This window comes from Arvicola amphibius, chromosome 8 (assembly GCF_903992535.2).
Source record: "Arvicola amphibius chromosome 8, mArvAmp1.2, whole genome shotgun sequence".
NCBI classification, from domain to species: Eukaryota; Metazoa; Chordata; class Mammalia; order Rodentia; family Cricetidae; genus Arvicola; species Arvicola amphibius.
The window spans coordinates 17887163-17904766 of NC_052054.1; the positions used below are offsets into that span (position 1 = coordinate 17887163).

The window sequence follows — 17604 nt, forward strand, 5'->3', positions numbered from 1 at the left end:
TCCTGAAGAACTGAACCCACATGGATGGAAGAGCTGACAGATGACAGAGGAACCCTGCCAGGCCGAACGAGCAAGAGGGTGAGCGTAGGAAAGTGATGGCAAACCACATGTCCAACCCCTTAAGTCTCATTGATGTGAGACTTCAATGAAGCCTAAACCTTGTGAGCAAGATCTAGCCCGAAATTAACAACAACAAAATCACCCACCATTCCAAAAAGGGGGCAGAAGGGAAACAAGCCAGGATGGAGGGGGGGTGCATGTTGGCACAGCAGCACAGGACACAAGAAAACAGGTGGGGCACCATGATTGTACTGCCTGGCAAGCAAAGCTGTTCTTGTCTCCCTACCAACCTAGGGAGTTCTGCTAACCATGTGCACTGACACTTACTCTAGGCCAGAAGAGCGGTCAGAAACACAGTGCCATCTACGCACAGGTCAAGACCCACCCTTCCCAAGCCAGAAGTCACGGGGGGAGCAGGGCATGCGGACATGAGGACACCTGTGTGGGGCTGAGGAGATCTCTCAGTATATGCATGCCACAAAAGCGTGAGCATTTTGATTCCCTACACACACGTTTTAAAAGCTGGTCATGGCGGCACGTGAATGCTACCCCAGCACTGGGGAGACAGGGATCGCCGGGGCTTGATGGTCAGCCAGCTCAGTCGAGTCAGTGAATCCCGTGCCGCAATGAGAGACCCTACCCCATTGCTCCTGAGAAATGATTCTTGTGGCCTGACCTGTGGTATCCGTACACTTGTGTGCCCACACACCGGAGCAAACACATCAACACACTTACATGTAAAGACATATAAAATCACACACCTGCATAAGACATTCAGTAAGTGCACTTGACTGAGTCACTGCCACGCTTCAAACACGTGGGGACTTGAAATATGATCACTCTGCGGCCAGTCTCAGCCAGGCTTCGCCTGTGAACACAAAGGGTAGGGTCCACAGGGTGCTACCTATATTTCCTTCTCATCTCTGCTCTCTGGGAAGTCACTTCCTCTCTCAGCGCGACTAAAAGAATGTGCCGCACCGAAGGCCTTCCAACTCTGCTCGACAGGCAAAAGAACAGCTTTTTGAATCACAAGTAGTATGAGCAAGATAGCCTCCATCCTGCCATAAGCTTGACTGAGGCAAGGAAACTGTCGTTAGGAGTTTGTACTGATACAGCTTGCTGGCATCTTCTCTCCATCTTTCCCGTGTCTTATGCTGGAGCGCTGCCTCCTCGGGCTGCCTAGCCCACCACACACTTCCAGGGAACACCCACGGTTACCCCCACACTGCTTAAATTGGCTGTACACTCAGAGGTTACGCCAACATTTGCCTTTGGGCAGTTCTTCTGCAGAGTGGCCTCACCACAAACCAGGCGAGTCTGGCAAGGCAAGCAGGTGGCCAAGCTCCAGCCGCCCCGGCCCCTCTCTCCCACTCAGCCCTGCCTCGGCTTCCCCATCAGTCACCACTTTCCTGGTTTTCTTTCCCATGGTGAAAATAGCTTCCTCTTGCACGGTGAAGAATGGCAACGTCTGAGTCTGTATGTGACGTCACCCACATTCCTTGGCATGTCATGGGAGACCCCAATCACACGGTCTGTGGTACTCCAACACGATGAGTCATGCCCACTGTTCAGTGGGAGACAGGAGCCTCCTGCCTGGGCTGGGAGTCCTGAGTCAGTTCCTTCAGCCTCCGGCTGGTAGAGGGTGCAGGCAATGTAGGATACAGTAGGTCTGTCAGGATGCTGTGCAATAAAAATGAACACTGGGGTCTCACTCTGGAAGGTTTGACCCAGGGCCTGCAAAGGTGGGGCTGACTCAAGTGCCATTCTCACTTCGCACAGATCATCTCCCTGAACGTGGGTTTGCATGAGAGCATCCCTGACAAAATTATTCTTTGAACAATAAATGCAACTGGCAAAACTTTTAGCCAAACTAACCAAACAAAAGAACGAGAAGACTAAAATTAATAAAATAGGAGACTAAATGGGAAATATGACCATTATATCAAAAACATTTAAGAAATCACTGGAACATACCTAGATTATTCCTTGCTGTTTATCCAAAAGACCCCAAGTCAATGTATCCCAGATACTTGAACACTGCCATGTTATTTGCAACAACCAAGCTATGGGATCAACAGAGGTGTCTGTCAGCAGACTGGATAAGGAAAATATGGTATAGTCATACCATGGAAGTTTTAAAAACTATTTATTATTACTTTATTATTTATTATTATTGCATGTGTACACATGTATGCCTTGTATGCATGTGCACACACGTATGTGTTCATACATGTGTGGGTGTGCAATGTGTGTGTGCGTGTGTATATGTACATGTGTATGTGCATGTGTGCATGCATATGCATGTGTGTGCATGTGCGCGCGTGTGTGTGTGTGCGTGCATGTCTGTCTGTCTGTCTGTGTGTGGTATGAGTGTGTTGACACAAGACAACATAGTGTGTCTATGGAGGGCAGAGGACAGTTCTCTGGAGTTGGCTCTCACTCTTCCCCAGGAATCGAATCCCGGCCTTGAGCCCTAAACAGTAAGCACTTTTACCCACCGAGCCGTCTCACTGTCCCCACAATAGAATATTTTCCAGCTCTAAAGAATGAAGGCATGCCATTTGCAGAGACAGTCATATTATATTAATTAGGGCAGATTGAGGAAGACAGACAAATGTTCATGCTTTCTCTCACACACACTTCCTTGATTTTCTACAGAAACATAAAGTCACGCGTGTATGTATGTCATGAAAACAGGAGTGAAATCGTCTAGGGGAACAAAGGGAATTAACGGGAGCAGGCAGGCACGGGGAAGGAGGTGGGAGCTACATCAAATCCCTCGCACAATCCGTGTGAAAATGGCTTTCCATAACCCAATACCATGTGCAGTGCACGCCAATAAAGAGGCAATAAATTTTACAAAATTGTGCAAAAAAAAAGTCCTTATACTTTTTTAGTCGCTGTCATTAAATGACATCTCTGTGGACGTGCAATTTTAGGACTACAGGGGCATTAGAGAGTAGTGACTCTAAAGAAAAGATGCTGTCCTTTGGAGTAGGTTTAAATAGTACTTACAGGGAATTCCAGAACCCTTAAACTGCGTCTCTCCCTTCTGCAGGCTGCAGGAGCTCATTCTCAGGCTGACAGTCAAGCTCACTCTAAAGGTTACGTTCTGAGGAAATCGTGGATTTAGTCAAACTCCTGGCTCTAAAGATGAAGAAACTGTAAAGGAGGAGGCCGGTGCCATCACACAGCTCCTACAGAACTACTGCTTGTCCCCTTTCAAACTGTGGCACAGGACCACCCCCCTCCCCCACTACTGTGCCTGACAGTTCAGCTTGTCCAGTGGAAAGGTGACCAAAGCAGGAAGTTCTGTGCTTGACTGGCAAGGTCATGATTCTTAGGCTCCTCAGCAAAATTCACTTTCTACTAAATTATTGGAAAGTAAGCATTTACTCTCAGATGCCCAAGGATGCAGGAATGAACCGCAACTCATGGATGCAGAGATGAGCTGCAGCCCAGGGATGCAGGGATCAGCCGTAGCCCAAGGATTCTGGGGTGACTCATAGATCTCATGTACCCCTGTTCCTGTCAGAGGCCAAGGCAAACAGGGAAGCTAAGAATTGAAAACGTTCAAATGACTAAACATAGGAAATTACTTATCTCAAAATACTTGGATTTTTCTTTTCCTTCAGGTCATGAAAGTCATCCCTACTGAACTAGAAAAACGTCAGTGGCGTTCCTCCCAAGCAGTGGAGCTGAATGCAATGGACGGTTTAGAACATCTGCCAGGGCTGGGGATGTGGCTCAGTGGCAGAACCCAGGCTTAGTGGGATGAACCATGGGTTCAATCCCTAGAGCCAATGAGATAAACACCTACCAGTGAGTGGAGTACGAACCAGGGAACCAAAGCCACAACGGAAAGCAACCTCAAGACCCTTTCCTGAAACAAAGAGGGATGGTTCGGTGCATTGGGCTCTGAGCTTACTCTGACCAACGTATGGTTCTTGACTAAAATACATAGTCACCATTTCAAAATTCAAACACCATACAGCCATCTCCTTAAAAACTTGAAGCCATACTTGGAATGTAATGCCCAGTTTTACATAGTTTGCTAACCAATGAAGTCTCTGACTTAGAGAAATAAGATGTTAACTAGCAAACTCCCAAAAAGAACTGGTCGGGGGGGTTCAGGAAAACGACAATAAAAAAGAAACAAGACTCTCAGAAAGCTAAGGAATGGGGTGGATCCATCCAGCAAAGCCAAGGCTTTAATCCTAGCTATATCACTTAGCAAATTAAAGGCTCATGTGGTCAGAAAAAGAGAGATACAGTAAAGATAGATTTAGATGAAGGAAACCTCTAAACAATTTACAGTGTGTTAAAAAAATATATGTAGGCTTGGGAGAGAAAAGAAAGATGATAAAGTCCTTAAAATAAAAAAGAAAGAAAGAAAATAGTTGGGTGTGGTGACACACACCTTTAATCCCAACACTTGGGAGGCAGAGATAAGCAGATCTCTGTGAGTTCAAGGACAACATGGTCTACAGAGTGAGTGCCAGGACAGCCAAAGATACTCAGAGAAGCCCTGCCTCAAAAAACCAAAAATTAAAAATAAAAATAAAACAAAGAGTTTAAAATAAAGCCACATAGAAATGGAAAATACACAAGAGAAACTGGATACTGTATGTTATTGTGTTGCCTCTGAATTGTTTGATGGCTGAGGAAGGGGGCAACAGCTGCTAAAGGACATATGATTATAAATGCTGCAGGATTAATCAAACATGTATATTTGAAAATGCCTTGACTTCAAAATTTAAGTCAAAAGATATGTTACTTTGGATAAGAGGTTTTGCTTTTGTTTCCATGGGAAATGAGAGGCTGTGGATTCATTCTAGGTTAGGAAAAATCAGGTTTGACCAAGGAAGACCCCTTGAAAAAATCCCCGATAGAAGTGGATGGTTCAGATGTTCCAACATTTTAGAGGACCTCTGCTGGAGTTTCCTCTGAGTTCTACATCCAGAACAGTTTCAAGACTGCTGGCTGAGATGATCAAGCCTCACAGAATATTCAAGTCAGAACTTGACCATAATTCAAAATTTTCTTTAGGTCCCCGTAAGATTATCAGCATCCCCAGTCAGCAAGAAGTAGCCTAGAAAACTATGCCACATTCCCCAAAATGGATTATGGACATTTTTCTTTGTTTAAGTATTGGTTACAAGTTGTATGGATAATTGTCAGGAAGAAAGCTAAACAAAGGTACCGTGGGACAATGGTCCTGTCACTAGATAGAAGTGATGAAGATGAAGAAAAAGCGAGCTCTTTGATCAGTTTAGTCAAACAGGAAGGGATAGCCACAAGTGACAACTTCATGCAGACTTTCCTGAAGGTACTGGAGAAGTGCCCCAAACTGGAGGTTGACATCCCCTTGGTGAAATCTTATCTGGCACAGCTTGCAGCTCATGCTATTATTTCAGAGTTGGTGAGCATTTCAGAACTAGCTCAACCACTGGAGAGTGGCACCCACTTCCCTTGCTTCTTACTTTGTCTTCAACAATTAGCTAAATTACAAGATTGAGAATGGCTACCGGAGGCGGCATGGCCTCCAAAGAGGAGCTGCGCTACTCTGAATACCTGCCCCCTCCACCCAAAGGCCAGATGCCAACATTGGCCATGCCGCATCCTTGGTTGGCCTGGGATTCGTCATGTAGACACACCATTCTCAGCATCGGAGATCTGGCTGCCTTTTCCTTGAGTGACTGGACTGAAGGCTGTGGGTCACAGTGTGGTATTAGCCTTTGCATTGCTGTGGTAGAATCATGACAGAAGCTACACAATGGGGAAGAGTTCAGTGGGCCAATGATTTCTCAGGGTTCAGTCCTGGTCACTTGGTCCTGTGTGCTTGACAGAGATGTTGGTTGCAGGAACATGTGGTGACCAGCTGAGAAGCAGAGATCAAGTACGGTGTAGGCAGGGATAGGATACTCCCATGGACCCTCTCCTTCAGTGAGGCCTCACTTCCAAAGGTTCCCCAGTCTCCCAAAAGAGTGCCACAAGTGGCCTCCTCCTACACAAAGGAGATTAGATTCAGAGTTTTTGTTTGTAAAAAAAAAAGAAAAAAAGGGGGGGGGGGAGTGCTGTAGGACAATGGTCTTGTACGTTGTAAAGATTTGTTACTTGTACTTTAATAAAATGCTGATTGGCCAGTAGCCAGGCAGGGAGTAGAGGGAGGGTAACGAGAACAGGAGAATTCTGGGAAGAGGAAAGGTCAGTCTGCAGTTGTTCTGGAAGCATAGTCAGTGCTCTTAATCGCTGAGCCATCTCTCCAGTCCCCAGCTATCATATTTTTATGGCAAGTACTTTGTCCAGTAAGCCAGCAGTTCTCAACCCCTTTGTGGATCATATATAAGATATCCTGCATATCAGATATTTGTTAAAATTCTTAACAATAGCAAAATTACAGTTATGAAGTAGCAATGAAATAAATTTATGGTTTGGGCCACCACACACAAGGAACTGTATTAAAGGATCACAGCATTAGGAAGGTTGAGAATCACTAAGTCATTTCCAGCCCAAGTTGGCACATATTTAGACTAAAAGACAGATAACCAATATTTATTGTTTAAAGAGATCCATTACTAGAAAACAGAACTTCAATATTTCTTAGAAAAAGGCCCTTGCTTTCCCAATCAATTATCAGAACTTTTATCTGAGGTTGTCTGTCTATTAGGACTCCACACTTTGGAAATGGCTCCCATGTAACACTAGCTTGTTGCTCCTTGGAAAGGATAACACAGAGAATATGTCAAGAACATTGTCTTTAGATCAGAATTATTCTTCCCAGCCCCAACTTGATAGCAAACCCTCTATCTGATAAGAGTCTCTTATCCAAAATACACAAACATCTACAATCCTACAACTAAAAAGAAAAACATTCTAAAGTTGCAAAAGAAATGAATAGATTTTTGCCCAGAAAAGATACACAAGTGGTCAAGACACTCATGAAAGCATCTAGTAGCCACTCAGTACTAGGAAAACACAAAACACAACCACCATGGCATACTACTTCATACTCGTGAGGATGGCAACAATTATTTTAATGGAAAAATAGGTGTTGCTTGACAGGGCCCATAGGTATGGGTCTATTCTACGTTGACTAAAGGTCAAAGAGTTGGAACTTACTTCTGTTCCTACAAGGTTATTGTCAACAAATCAAATAACAGGTATGGCTAATAACCAGACCTGGTAATCAGGTATTAAGAAATAGATCAGTTTCTACCTCAAAGATCAAGGCTCCATTCCACCCTGATTTAGATCAGAGACATCTGCTTTCTCAAGGTCATTGTCAACACTTCAGACAACAGGTGTGGCTAATATCCAGACCTGGTATTTTAGGTATGAAGAAGTAGATCTGTTTCAACCTCAAACAAAAGTCTAAGGATCCAACAAGGTTCGTAGTCCCTTTGGGAAATAACAATGGATTCCACCCAGGGAGTGGTTTGCCTACAGAATGTTTTGGTCGAGGGTGTGAGTGTTACTTGTCTTGTTTTGGCAACAGAATATTTAACTAAGAATGTAGACCTTCAGCCTTCAACTGGTCAGTTCTTTCCTAGTATCCTGTTAATGCAGTGTTTATCTTACTCCTACCTTCTAGGGTCAGGGTATTTAAGGGCGATTTTTCAGTGTTCACTGGAATTCCCTCCTGGCACTGTCTAATGCTTCTGTTTATCATTTTTCACTAGTAGCTTTGCTTTCTTATCTTTCTAATCCCCAGGACCCTACACTGGTAAGTGGCATCCACATCAGTCTCCTACAGCTGCTGAGGATACTGGGAAACTCAATCCATATATCACTGATGGAACCAAGAAAGGACACAGTCACAGGGGAGATTCCTCAGTAACTTAAATATAGAATTGCCATGGGATCCAGCAATTACACATTCAGAAGAATGGAAAGGAGGGTTCTAAACACCAACAGTGTCACGGTAGACAAAAGGTGGACCTTCCCCATCCTTTTGCTTGTAGACCTCCATTGCTGATCCTACTCAAAAGACATGACTTCTGTCTTCCGTCTCTCCACTTCCCTTCTCCTGGAATTATATAGTATCTTTTATTTAACATATAAAGATATTAAGAGGTTATGCTTCAATGTGAAAATTAAAGGGGTTGGCAATACTGGGAGTGTAAAGAAAAAGTCCTTGTAACTGAGTATGAGATAGCTAAAACCAAGCAAAAGTAAACACAGTGTGCTCTAGGAAATGACTCTGGATGGCTCCCATGAACTCTTCAACTTCCATTAAAAAATGAATGGATACACAAATATGGTCTTATCTGTAAAATGTCAAGGAATGTTCCTTTCTATAATTTTTGAAAACCAGTTATGGAATATTAGCAAGCTATTAAAAGGAATCATGTACACTGTATAATATGGGTGAGCCTGGTAAGTATTATGCCGGGTAAAAAGGACCAATCACAGCCAGGTAGGTGGTGGGGGGCAGATGCCTTTAATCCTAGCACTCAGCAGAGACAGGTGGATCTCTGCGGTTGAGACCAGTCTGCTCCACAGAGTTTCAGGACAGCCAGGGCTCTGCAAAGAAACCTTGTCTAGAAAAACAAACAAACAAAGACCAGTTACGAAGACTATATATTATATAATTCCAGCTCTAAGAAAGGAACCAAACAGACCAATCTACAGAGGTTGGAAGACCAGAGGCTACTTAGGCTGGAGTAATGAGGCCCCATCACCACCGGGGTGCTAAATAAAGGACTGGTATTTTCTCCTTGTGATGAACATATTCTTCAGGTGGTTGTGGTGATGACTATACAGATCTAAAGAACACACTGAAAACTGTTAACAAGATTAAAAACCTCTACAACCTCTATATAGATAAGTTCTAAAACACATGGATTGTATCTAAAATGCATGGATTGTGCCAAAACTGAAGTGGGCATCATTTGGAATTGTCCTGCCAGACAATTGCTGCATTCTGCTCACTCTTGCAAACCAGAATTCCCAATGGGAGGCATGTTAGTCATTCCATCCCTATTTCTAATAGACAAAACGACCTACGTCACTGTTGGTCTAGAGGTGGGTTTCTGTAACATGATAAACATGAATAAGACAAAGTTTATTTGCTGTCACTGCTGTTAAAAAAATAAAAAGAAGTGAGCAACATCTAACAATTCTAATTCATCCAGTGGGTGTCTTTTCATTCCCTATCACCTAGCCCACCAGTACAGCTGCAGGGCAAACTAGTTTTTCTCCTTCAGCATCCCTCTGTCAGGGAACAGACATGGTTTCTCTCCCAGAATGAAAAAGCTCTACTATTTTATTTCTAGCTTCTCCCCATCCAATCCAGGTCGTATCTTAAGCCTAGATGGATGTCAGGGAATGTGGAGAAAGACGGTATCTAGAGAATCCATATTTGTGTGTGTGGTTAAACAATTCACACTGAGACTAGCCTACATTGAAAACAGTTTACCAGGCAGAATGCTCCCCCCCCTCATCCGTGGTCTGTGTTTACAGAACAGGCTGCCACGGTTGGAGGCCTTTCCCGTCTTTCTTCTAATACACTGCCTCTGTGTCCCCAACCCACCCTCCGAGATGAGCGTGCCGCTGTAAACAAGAATCTCATTTTTCCACGTCAACAATTTCTATTGATAACCTCATATTTTATGCATTCATTCCCAGTTGACTGTGCGCAGCCTCAACTACAGCATTTAAACCATGTGTGATGCTCAGAAGAAAAATAGAATTGGGTTTTTAGGGCTTAGCAAAACTGTTTCTGAAACAGGTCTGGACCTCTATTTTCACATTTCCCTTTAAATTTATTTAAAGTTAGAGAATTTCAAAATTCAATGAAATCACTCTTTTTTTTTTCTTCATTTTCTGACTTTAAATTCCCAGGTTCATCGTATATAATACACATAGAAATGGGCAATTCTGAGAAAAAGCACTATGTCTCCATTTAAAATGCTATAAATTAGAAATGGAAGGGAAAGCCTATCAACTGGAGATCCATCCAACGAATTTAGCTCTCATAAAGGCTAAATCACATCTCCAAGGCTTGATGATAAATCTTAACCGTCTGCCAGTTGTACAAGATCAGTAGTGAGCCATCTGGCTCATTTTGTTTATATCAATCTAAATAAGATGTGTCCAAGTTTTTGATATTTCCACAGCTCAGAAGCGGTAAGACTACTACCAAGCAGGCTTCTTTATAACCTGATTTCTCAGGGAGTGGGGTGGGGGGTATTTTGTTTTCTATAGCAAATCAAAGTTTCCATGCAGAAAGAAGGTGGGGAAGGGGACGAGCTGGGTGTAGTGGGCGGTGGTGGCGCACACCTTTAATCCCAGCACTCTGGAGGCAGAGGCAGGTGGATCCCTGTGATCAGGGCCAGCATGGTCTACGGAGTGAGTTCCAGGACAGCCAGAGCTACAAAGTGAGACCCTGTCTCAAAAGAAAAGAAAAAGAATTTCAGGTTGCTAAGCTCACACAATGGTAAAATTTGCGGCACAAAGCTACAGAGCTGAGTTCAATCCTGGGGTTCTTATAAAGGCAAAAGGACTGGCTCTGAGTTGTTTTCTAATCTCTATGTATGTGCCATGACATCTGCACACACACACACACACACACACACACACACACACACACACACATATATACAATAGGATAGATAGATAGATGATAGATAGATAGATAAATAGATAGATGACAGATAGATGATGGATAGAAGGATAGATGATAGATAGATAGATAGATAGATAGATAGATAGATGACAGACATAGATAGATGATAGATAGGAAAGATGATAGATATAGATAGATGACAGATAGATGATAGATAGATAGAAGGATAGATGATAGATAGATAGATAGATAGATAGATAGATAGATAGATAGATAGATAGTGTATATGTATGTATGTATGTAGGCAGAAGCCGTTCTTTCGTCTCCCGGACACCCAGACCCAAAATAATCAGACAGAAACTGTTTTAATTACAATAGTGTTTGGCCTATTATCTTAGACATCTTATGAACTGTTACATCTTAAATTAACCCATTTCTATTATTCTATGTTTTGCCATGAGGATTGTGGTTTACCTGTAACATGAGGGCCTGCTTCTTGGGGTTTCTGTCCTGCCCAGTTCCCATAGCTGGCAAGTCCCAAAGAAAATCATATAGAGGTCTCCATAAGTTATAAACTGATTGGTCCATTAGCTCAGGCTTCGTATTAGCTCTTATGACTTATATTAGCCTATTATTCTTATCTATGTTAGCCACATGGCTCGGTACCTTTTTCAGCAGGGTAGGTTACATCCTACTTCTTCCAAGATCTGGGCAGGACTAGGGAGGGAGCTTCCTTCTTCCCAGAATACTCCTGTTCTCATTGTCCCGCCTCTACTTCCTGTCTGGTTGACCTAACTATACTTCCTGCCTGGCCAATCAGCGTTTATTTAAAACATGATTGACAGAATACAGACAATTCTCCCACACTAGTTTACCTGTAAGGTTCTGGCATCTGTCTCCTTTGGCAGCTACATGGCATCTCCTTGATTCCTGGAGTCTCTTTCTATATCTGTTTGGCTTTACCACCTGGCTTTGCTTTGCTGAGTCATTGGCAGAAACAGCTTTATTCATTATCCAATAAAAGCAACACATATACAGTAGAACTTCCCACATCATATGTATAAAAACATATATGTAATTATAGATAGAGTGTGTATATGTATGTATGAAAACATATATATTTAACTATATATGTATATGCAATTTTTAAAAATATTATCCCACTGAATTGGGAAAACTCTGGGCTCCCATATTTAAGGAGAGCGTTAGACGAGCTATACCCTGCTGCTTCGTTTTCCTCTCCCAACTTCTTTCCTCTTTTCGAATCTGTGGCAGCAGGAAGTCCCCTTTAGAAGAATACAGTCTGTCCTTCTGCAAACTGGCTGGAAGAAGGAACCCTTTGACTGCAGTTCCTCGCTCACCCCATCTCCTGTCTCTTCCCTACCCACACCCTGCTTTCCGGCGCCCCACTTTGCCCTCACTTCATGTCTCTTAGAATCTCAGGAAGTGTAAAGTCAGGAGGAACTACAGAGGCTAGCTGCCCCCTCTCCCCACTGCCACCTCCCACCTCCCAAAACAATGGGCCTTAAGCCGTAAAGCAAACTGCATTTAAATCACTTGAAATTAAAAATGAAACCACTGTTATGACCTTGAAACCTCTTTATAAAAATCAGTTGTCTTTCCACCTCCTCTTTCCCTCAACTACCTTCAATGGCTTCTGAAAGCAATGGCTTAAGGCAGAACAATGGTTTTCAAGCCTTCCGCGGCCCTGGCAAAATCACCTGAGATCTTGCTTAGGTGCAGCCTGCTTGGCCAGGCCCAGGCTCATCCAGAAAGTGTGGAAGGAGCTTCGAATTTCCTGAAAATTTGAATATGCAACAAATTCCCAAGATACTGAAGCTACAGATCGGAGGACCCAGACAAAACCAGTAGCCTACACAGAGAACTACAGTTCCCATGTCTCACCTCTGACTGTCCTGCTGCAAGAGAGCCCGGTTTTTTATCAGAGGCAGTACAGGCGCCATTTATGGGATTATGGTTTGAATGTGAGATGTTCCTAACAGCACACGTTTGAACACTTGGTCTCCAGCTGATGATGCAGTTTGGGGAGGTTATAGAACCCTTAGACATAGGGTCCAGCTGGCAGATCCAAGCCCTAGGAGCAGGCCTTTGAGGAGTGATGGCCAGGCCTTGCTTCCAGTTCCTCGCCATGTAACGAAGCCCTCACCACATACTCGGCCATGCCATCTCTGGAAAAGACTGAAACTATAAAGTCCTCCTTTCTCAAGTGGCTTGTGTCATGTAATCTGTCAGAAGAAATGTAACGAACACAAACAGTACGGCAGAGTTTGGACTGACCAGTTGCTTTGACGGTTTCCTTTCTCTGCTGGCCTCGCAAGAAACTCAAAGTAAAAGCATCAGGAAAGGGAAAGTAAAATTGTTTGTGTCAATCTGAAGATCGTTTAGCCAATCTGGCGAAGGTTCCTTCTCATTCTTGCTGAATTTGCAGTTTCTCTCTTAAACTTCCCATAGAGCCTTTCAGTAGGCACCATAGTCTTTGGAAACAGGTCCTGCTTCCCTTTCTGTACATCCTCCCATGTTAAGCAGTTTTCCGTGACTGTAGTAAGTACCTCAGATGAACCAACTTAGAAGCCTGGTTTCGGCTCTCAGACTTGGAGCTACTTATCCGTAACTGACCAGTGACCATTACATTGGACCTATGGTGGCCTAGCATGTCCTGGAGGGAGCACACAGTAAAGGAGACTCTCTCACATCATGTCTGGACACTCAAAGAGGAAGAGACCAGCGCTCAACAACCCTTTAGGAGGACACACCCCTCCCCAATGACCTGACCCAAAAACTTCCCCATAGGGCTTCCACTCCCTTTCAATAGCACCAAGCCAAAAATGAATGGAACATTTCACCTACTGTCCTTTGGTGGCCATTCTAGATCCATTAATTCTTAGCCTTCAACTTTCCTATACAAAACTTGGACAAACAATAGAAGCTGCCAGAAGCTGCCAGAAGCTGCCAGCACTTTTATCTGCATGTGCACTGAATGGCACAGTTAATGCTCATAACTTTCATCACGAATATCTATGAAGTTTTGCCTTTTCATAAGAATATTCAATACAGGGGGCTGGAGAGATGGCTCAGAGGTTAAGAGCATTGCCTGCTCTTCCACAGGTCCTGAGTTCAATTCCCAGCAACCACATGGTGGCTCACAACCATCTGTAATGAGGTCTGGTGCCCTCTTCTGGCCTGCAGGCATACACACAGACAGAATATTGTATACATAATAAATAAATAAATATTTTTTTAAAAAAGAATATTCAATACATTAAATATTGCTCTCCCTACCTGGTAAAATAGGTTCAGTCATTAATTTGAGCAATAATAATCAATCAAGAAGCTCTCATACAAGAAATGTATAATATAGATCAAATATTAAAATTTTATGTTTAATATATTATATTGATCTATAAATATTGGACTTTGCACATACTTACATTTGAAGGGAAAAATACCTCCAAAACTGGTTAAGAGGGAAACAGACAGAATTTCATTACTAATAGTATAGTCTGTGTGGATAAATTCTAAAATACAAAAGAAAGAGAGACAGAGTATATTTTGTATGGATAAACTCTAAAATACTAGAAAAAGAGACACACAGAGGGGAGGGGGCGCAAGTCTGCCGATAGCTTGGCCTGATATAATCCAGGATATCAGGATATATTTTAGAGCATTTGAAGGAACACAGCCCACTTTCCCCAGAAATGGCTATTTTATCTCCGTGACAAAATGACAAGGAAGAGATTTGGCAAGGCAATTCTATTTTCATGACACGTCTAAGCCACCGTGTCGATCCGAAAGTGGTCAGTTAGTGAAGAATACTCAGCCCTCCAGGGAAACGGCCGTTCTCTCTTCTACCACCTGAGCCTCCGTTTTCATCAGCCCTTCGAAAATAGAGTGAGCAGATGAGAGCCAAACATGTGGAACTTTCCTGATTCTATCTCTAAATGTCCTTGCTCCCCATCCTCACCTCGAGCTTCCGCCTTCACTTTACAGAACCACCAGCTTGTGGGAGCCAGGTTCAGGTTTGATGAACAGTGAGTCAAATCCCTAATTACATGAAGGGCCAAAGCTACACAGTTTGAGTGCTGTGCTCAAAGCCAAGCTGGAAAGAGTGGACACAGTGACCTACCAATCCCATACATCACATTTTGCTCTATACCCCAGACCTCTGCACTTAAAAAGGATCTTGGTAGGGGGTGTGGCACACTATGGGAGTCTCTGGAGGAATATCACTGAGCTTCAACACTTCCTCATACTAACAGACACTGTCCGTTACTGACAGTGGAGATAAAGTTACCAGAAGCAGGAGCAGACCTCGGGAAGGAAGGCTCAAGACTCCAAAATACAGATTTACAAAGAATGAAGGTTACGCTGACCAATAAAAAGGGCCTCTTAACCCAAAACCAGAAAGCCAGATGCTAAGAATTGTGCTTCAGCAATATGACCAGGGCAATATTTTTCTTTAATTTTCCATTGAGGTTCTTGCAAAAATCACATGCGCCCAGCACTTTTACTTGTAAAAATCTGAATACTAGGTTATCAGTTTACAACGCTCCCAAACGCCCTAAGGCATTTGTTGGTGTGGTTCTGGGGTTTTCCTTGTTTTTCCTTCCAAACTGTCTGCTGTCTAGACCTGTTGCTTCTGTGAGGAGAGGACCTTTGAAGTAAACGTAGAAGTCTCAGGTTTGGCAGGTCCTTTAGCCCATTCCGTTTCCAGCACTTTGACAGAACCTCCCCACACACACCCGACCCTGACCCTGCAGGGGACCAGTGTTTGTAGCGCTTCTGCTCACCGTTACCACCTCAGAGCAACCTCCACACGACCTCTTCTGACTACAGAAGTTAAGGAATCTGAGTCCTCGCTTGGCCAAGCCAGCATCATCCCTAGGACCTCAGTGAGTGTTGGTCCTGCCCTGGCACTCAGAAGCCCGGATGAGAAAGCAGCGAGGTCACACCTCACTGAAATCTTCGTTTTCTTGGGTTCCAGCCTTTTCCTTAGCCACAAACCAAAAAGAAAAAAAAAAAGTTCTGACTTGAGACACACACACAGAGCGGAAGTTCGACAGGTCAGCAGAGGCGAGGCCGCTGACTGGCACCTACCGTACAACCCCAATGCCTCCCCGCTGACTGGCACCTACCGTACAACCCCAATGCCTCCCCAATTCCTCCTGCCCTCTCGCTGCAGTCCGCAGGGTGCGCAGGTGCTGCCAAGGGACAAACCAGCCCAGGGACAGAGTGAAGCCATCTGAGCCAACCCACAAAAGGGGGAACCCACTGGATAGAATTTCTAGAAGTGACTGGAAAGCAGGGCTAAACCAAACCACACAACCCAGAACGCTAGACCGGACTGGATTGAAAGTCATTAACCATAATCAGAGAGAGGACTATCTCCGCACCGCCAGGCCAGAGCATACACACATACTCACAAACATACTGCCTCAGTTGGAGTGGTGAGGGGGGACAGGTACGTGGTGTCCCCGCCTCGGTGTATCTGCTTGGCGCCCCATGCAGCTGCGGACAGTCGGCGCGCAGAAGGAAGCAGGCGCTCCCAGCTGCCACTAGCAGGGATGCTCACTGGCATCGCACCTAGGGAACCTGGGGGACCGAGGTGGCTGTGACAGCTTGAGATGTTCTTCGCTTATCACTCTTTCCCCGGGTGCCCAACTTTGTTGGTCCGACTCCGCCCTTCCTTACCCAAATACTGCCGCAGGTCGAGCAGGAAGCGAGGGGGTCCTCCGCTGAGCTGGTAGAAGAGGGAGCCTAGGCAAAAGACCAGCAGGGTGGCCATGCAGAAACCGTAGTCCCGGAGGGAGAAGCGTAAGAAAGGCAGCATCGGGATCCGGCGCTTGCAGCCCCCCAGGCACGGAGGGGCGCCCCCCACAGGAGCCCCATGGGGCCAAGGATCCTCGCCGCCGCTGGGATGCTGCTGCTGCTGCTGCTTCTTCTTCATCGCCGGCTCCACCGCCTCGCACAGCCCGCCCGGGCCAGGAAGAGGTCACCCATCCGCCGCCAGCCGGAGCGCCTGGCGGGCCGGCTGCACATGGAGAGGGACGCGCCGAGGGCAGCCGGGTGGGGGCGGGGAGGGGCCGAAGTTGCCGGGCTCAGGGCACTCTTCCCATCTTGGTCCCGTCGCCCGCTGCGGCCCCGAAGGGCCTGAGATGTCCCGGACCCCGGAGTGGGGGATGGCGATCGTAGCCCGCGCCTAGTCGCCCGTCCCGCTAGCAGTCCCGCGCCCCAGGTCCAGCTGTGCTCCGGGCTCGCTCACGGCTCGCCACGAGCGCCAGCGTGGACCCCCCGGGCTTTGTGTGGGTCTCGGGCGGCGTGTTTGGTCCCGACTCAGGCTCGGCTAGCTCAAGGCAGGGAGGATCTGGAGGCGGACACCACCCTCTCGCTCCACCTCCTTGACAGGGGCTTCCCTCCTCTCCTCTCCTCCCCTTTCTCCCCGGCGCAAGGCGGCCGACTCTCCTCCCTCCCGGGCCCTCTCCTCCTTCTCCACTCCGGGGCTCCTCGCTCTGCCTGGTGTCACGTTACGGCTTCTGCTGGGGCGGGCAGAGAGGGAGGAGGGGGCCGAGGATCAGCAACAAGGAAGAAAGTTTCTGGGTATGTGTGTGTGTGTGTGTGTTTTTCCTTCCTCCATTCTCTACAATCTGGTCTCGGTTCCTGCGCCACCAGCGACCTCTTGGGGCTCGCTGACTTCCCTCTCATAAACAGTGCGTGCTGAAGAATTTGACTATGTTTGACTGCGTTTGTCTTCGCACTTTGGAAACTTGTTCTCTTTCTATATCCCAAGCGACCCGTCTACCAAAGGCTGATAACTGGTACTGGGATATAGGTTCAAGACCTAGCTCGGACGGTAAAAGCGCAAGCGGTAGGAGTTATTATTAAACATGCCCTGCAATGCCAGGCGCAGCTCCTGCACTCCGTGGCTGAGAATCGGGGGGTGCTTTTTTTTTCTTGGT

The 17604-nt window shown here is 45.5% G+C and overlaps 1 protein-coding gene across 1 annotated transcript in view; it reads right to left on the reverse strand.

The window, feature by feature from the left end:
* Ust (uronyl 2-sulfotransferase) overlaps nucleotides 1-16925 on the reverse strand; it is a 274167-nt gene extending 257242 nt beyond the window's left edge. Inside the window, exon 1 of the mRNA XM_038339559.1 lies at nucleotides 16340-16925. Within this exon, the coding sequence (XP_038195487.1) occupies nucleotides 16340-16595 (256 nt within the window). The 5' untranslated portion in view covers nucleotides 16596-16925. The remainder of the gene's footprint in view (nucleotides 1-16339) is intronic.
* Between the last annotated feature and the right edge of the window lie 679 nt (nucleotides 16926-17604).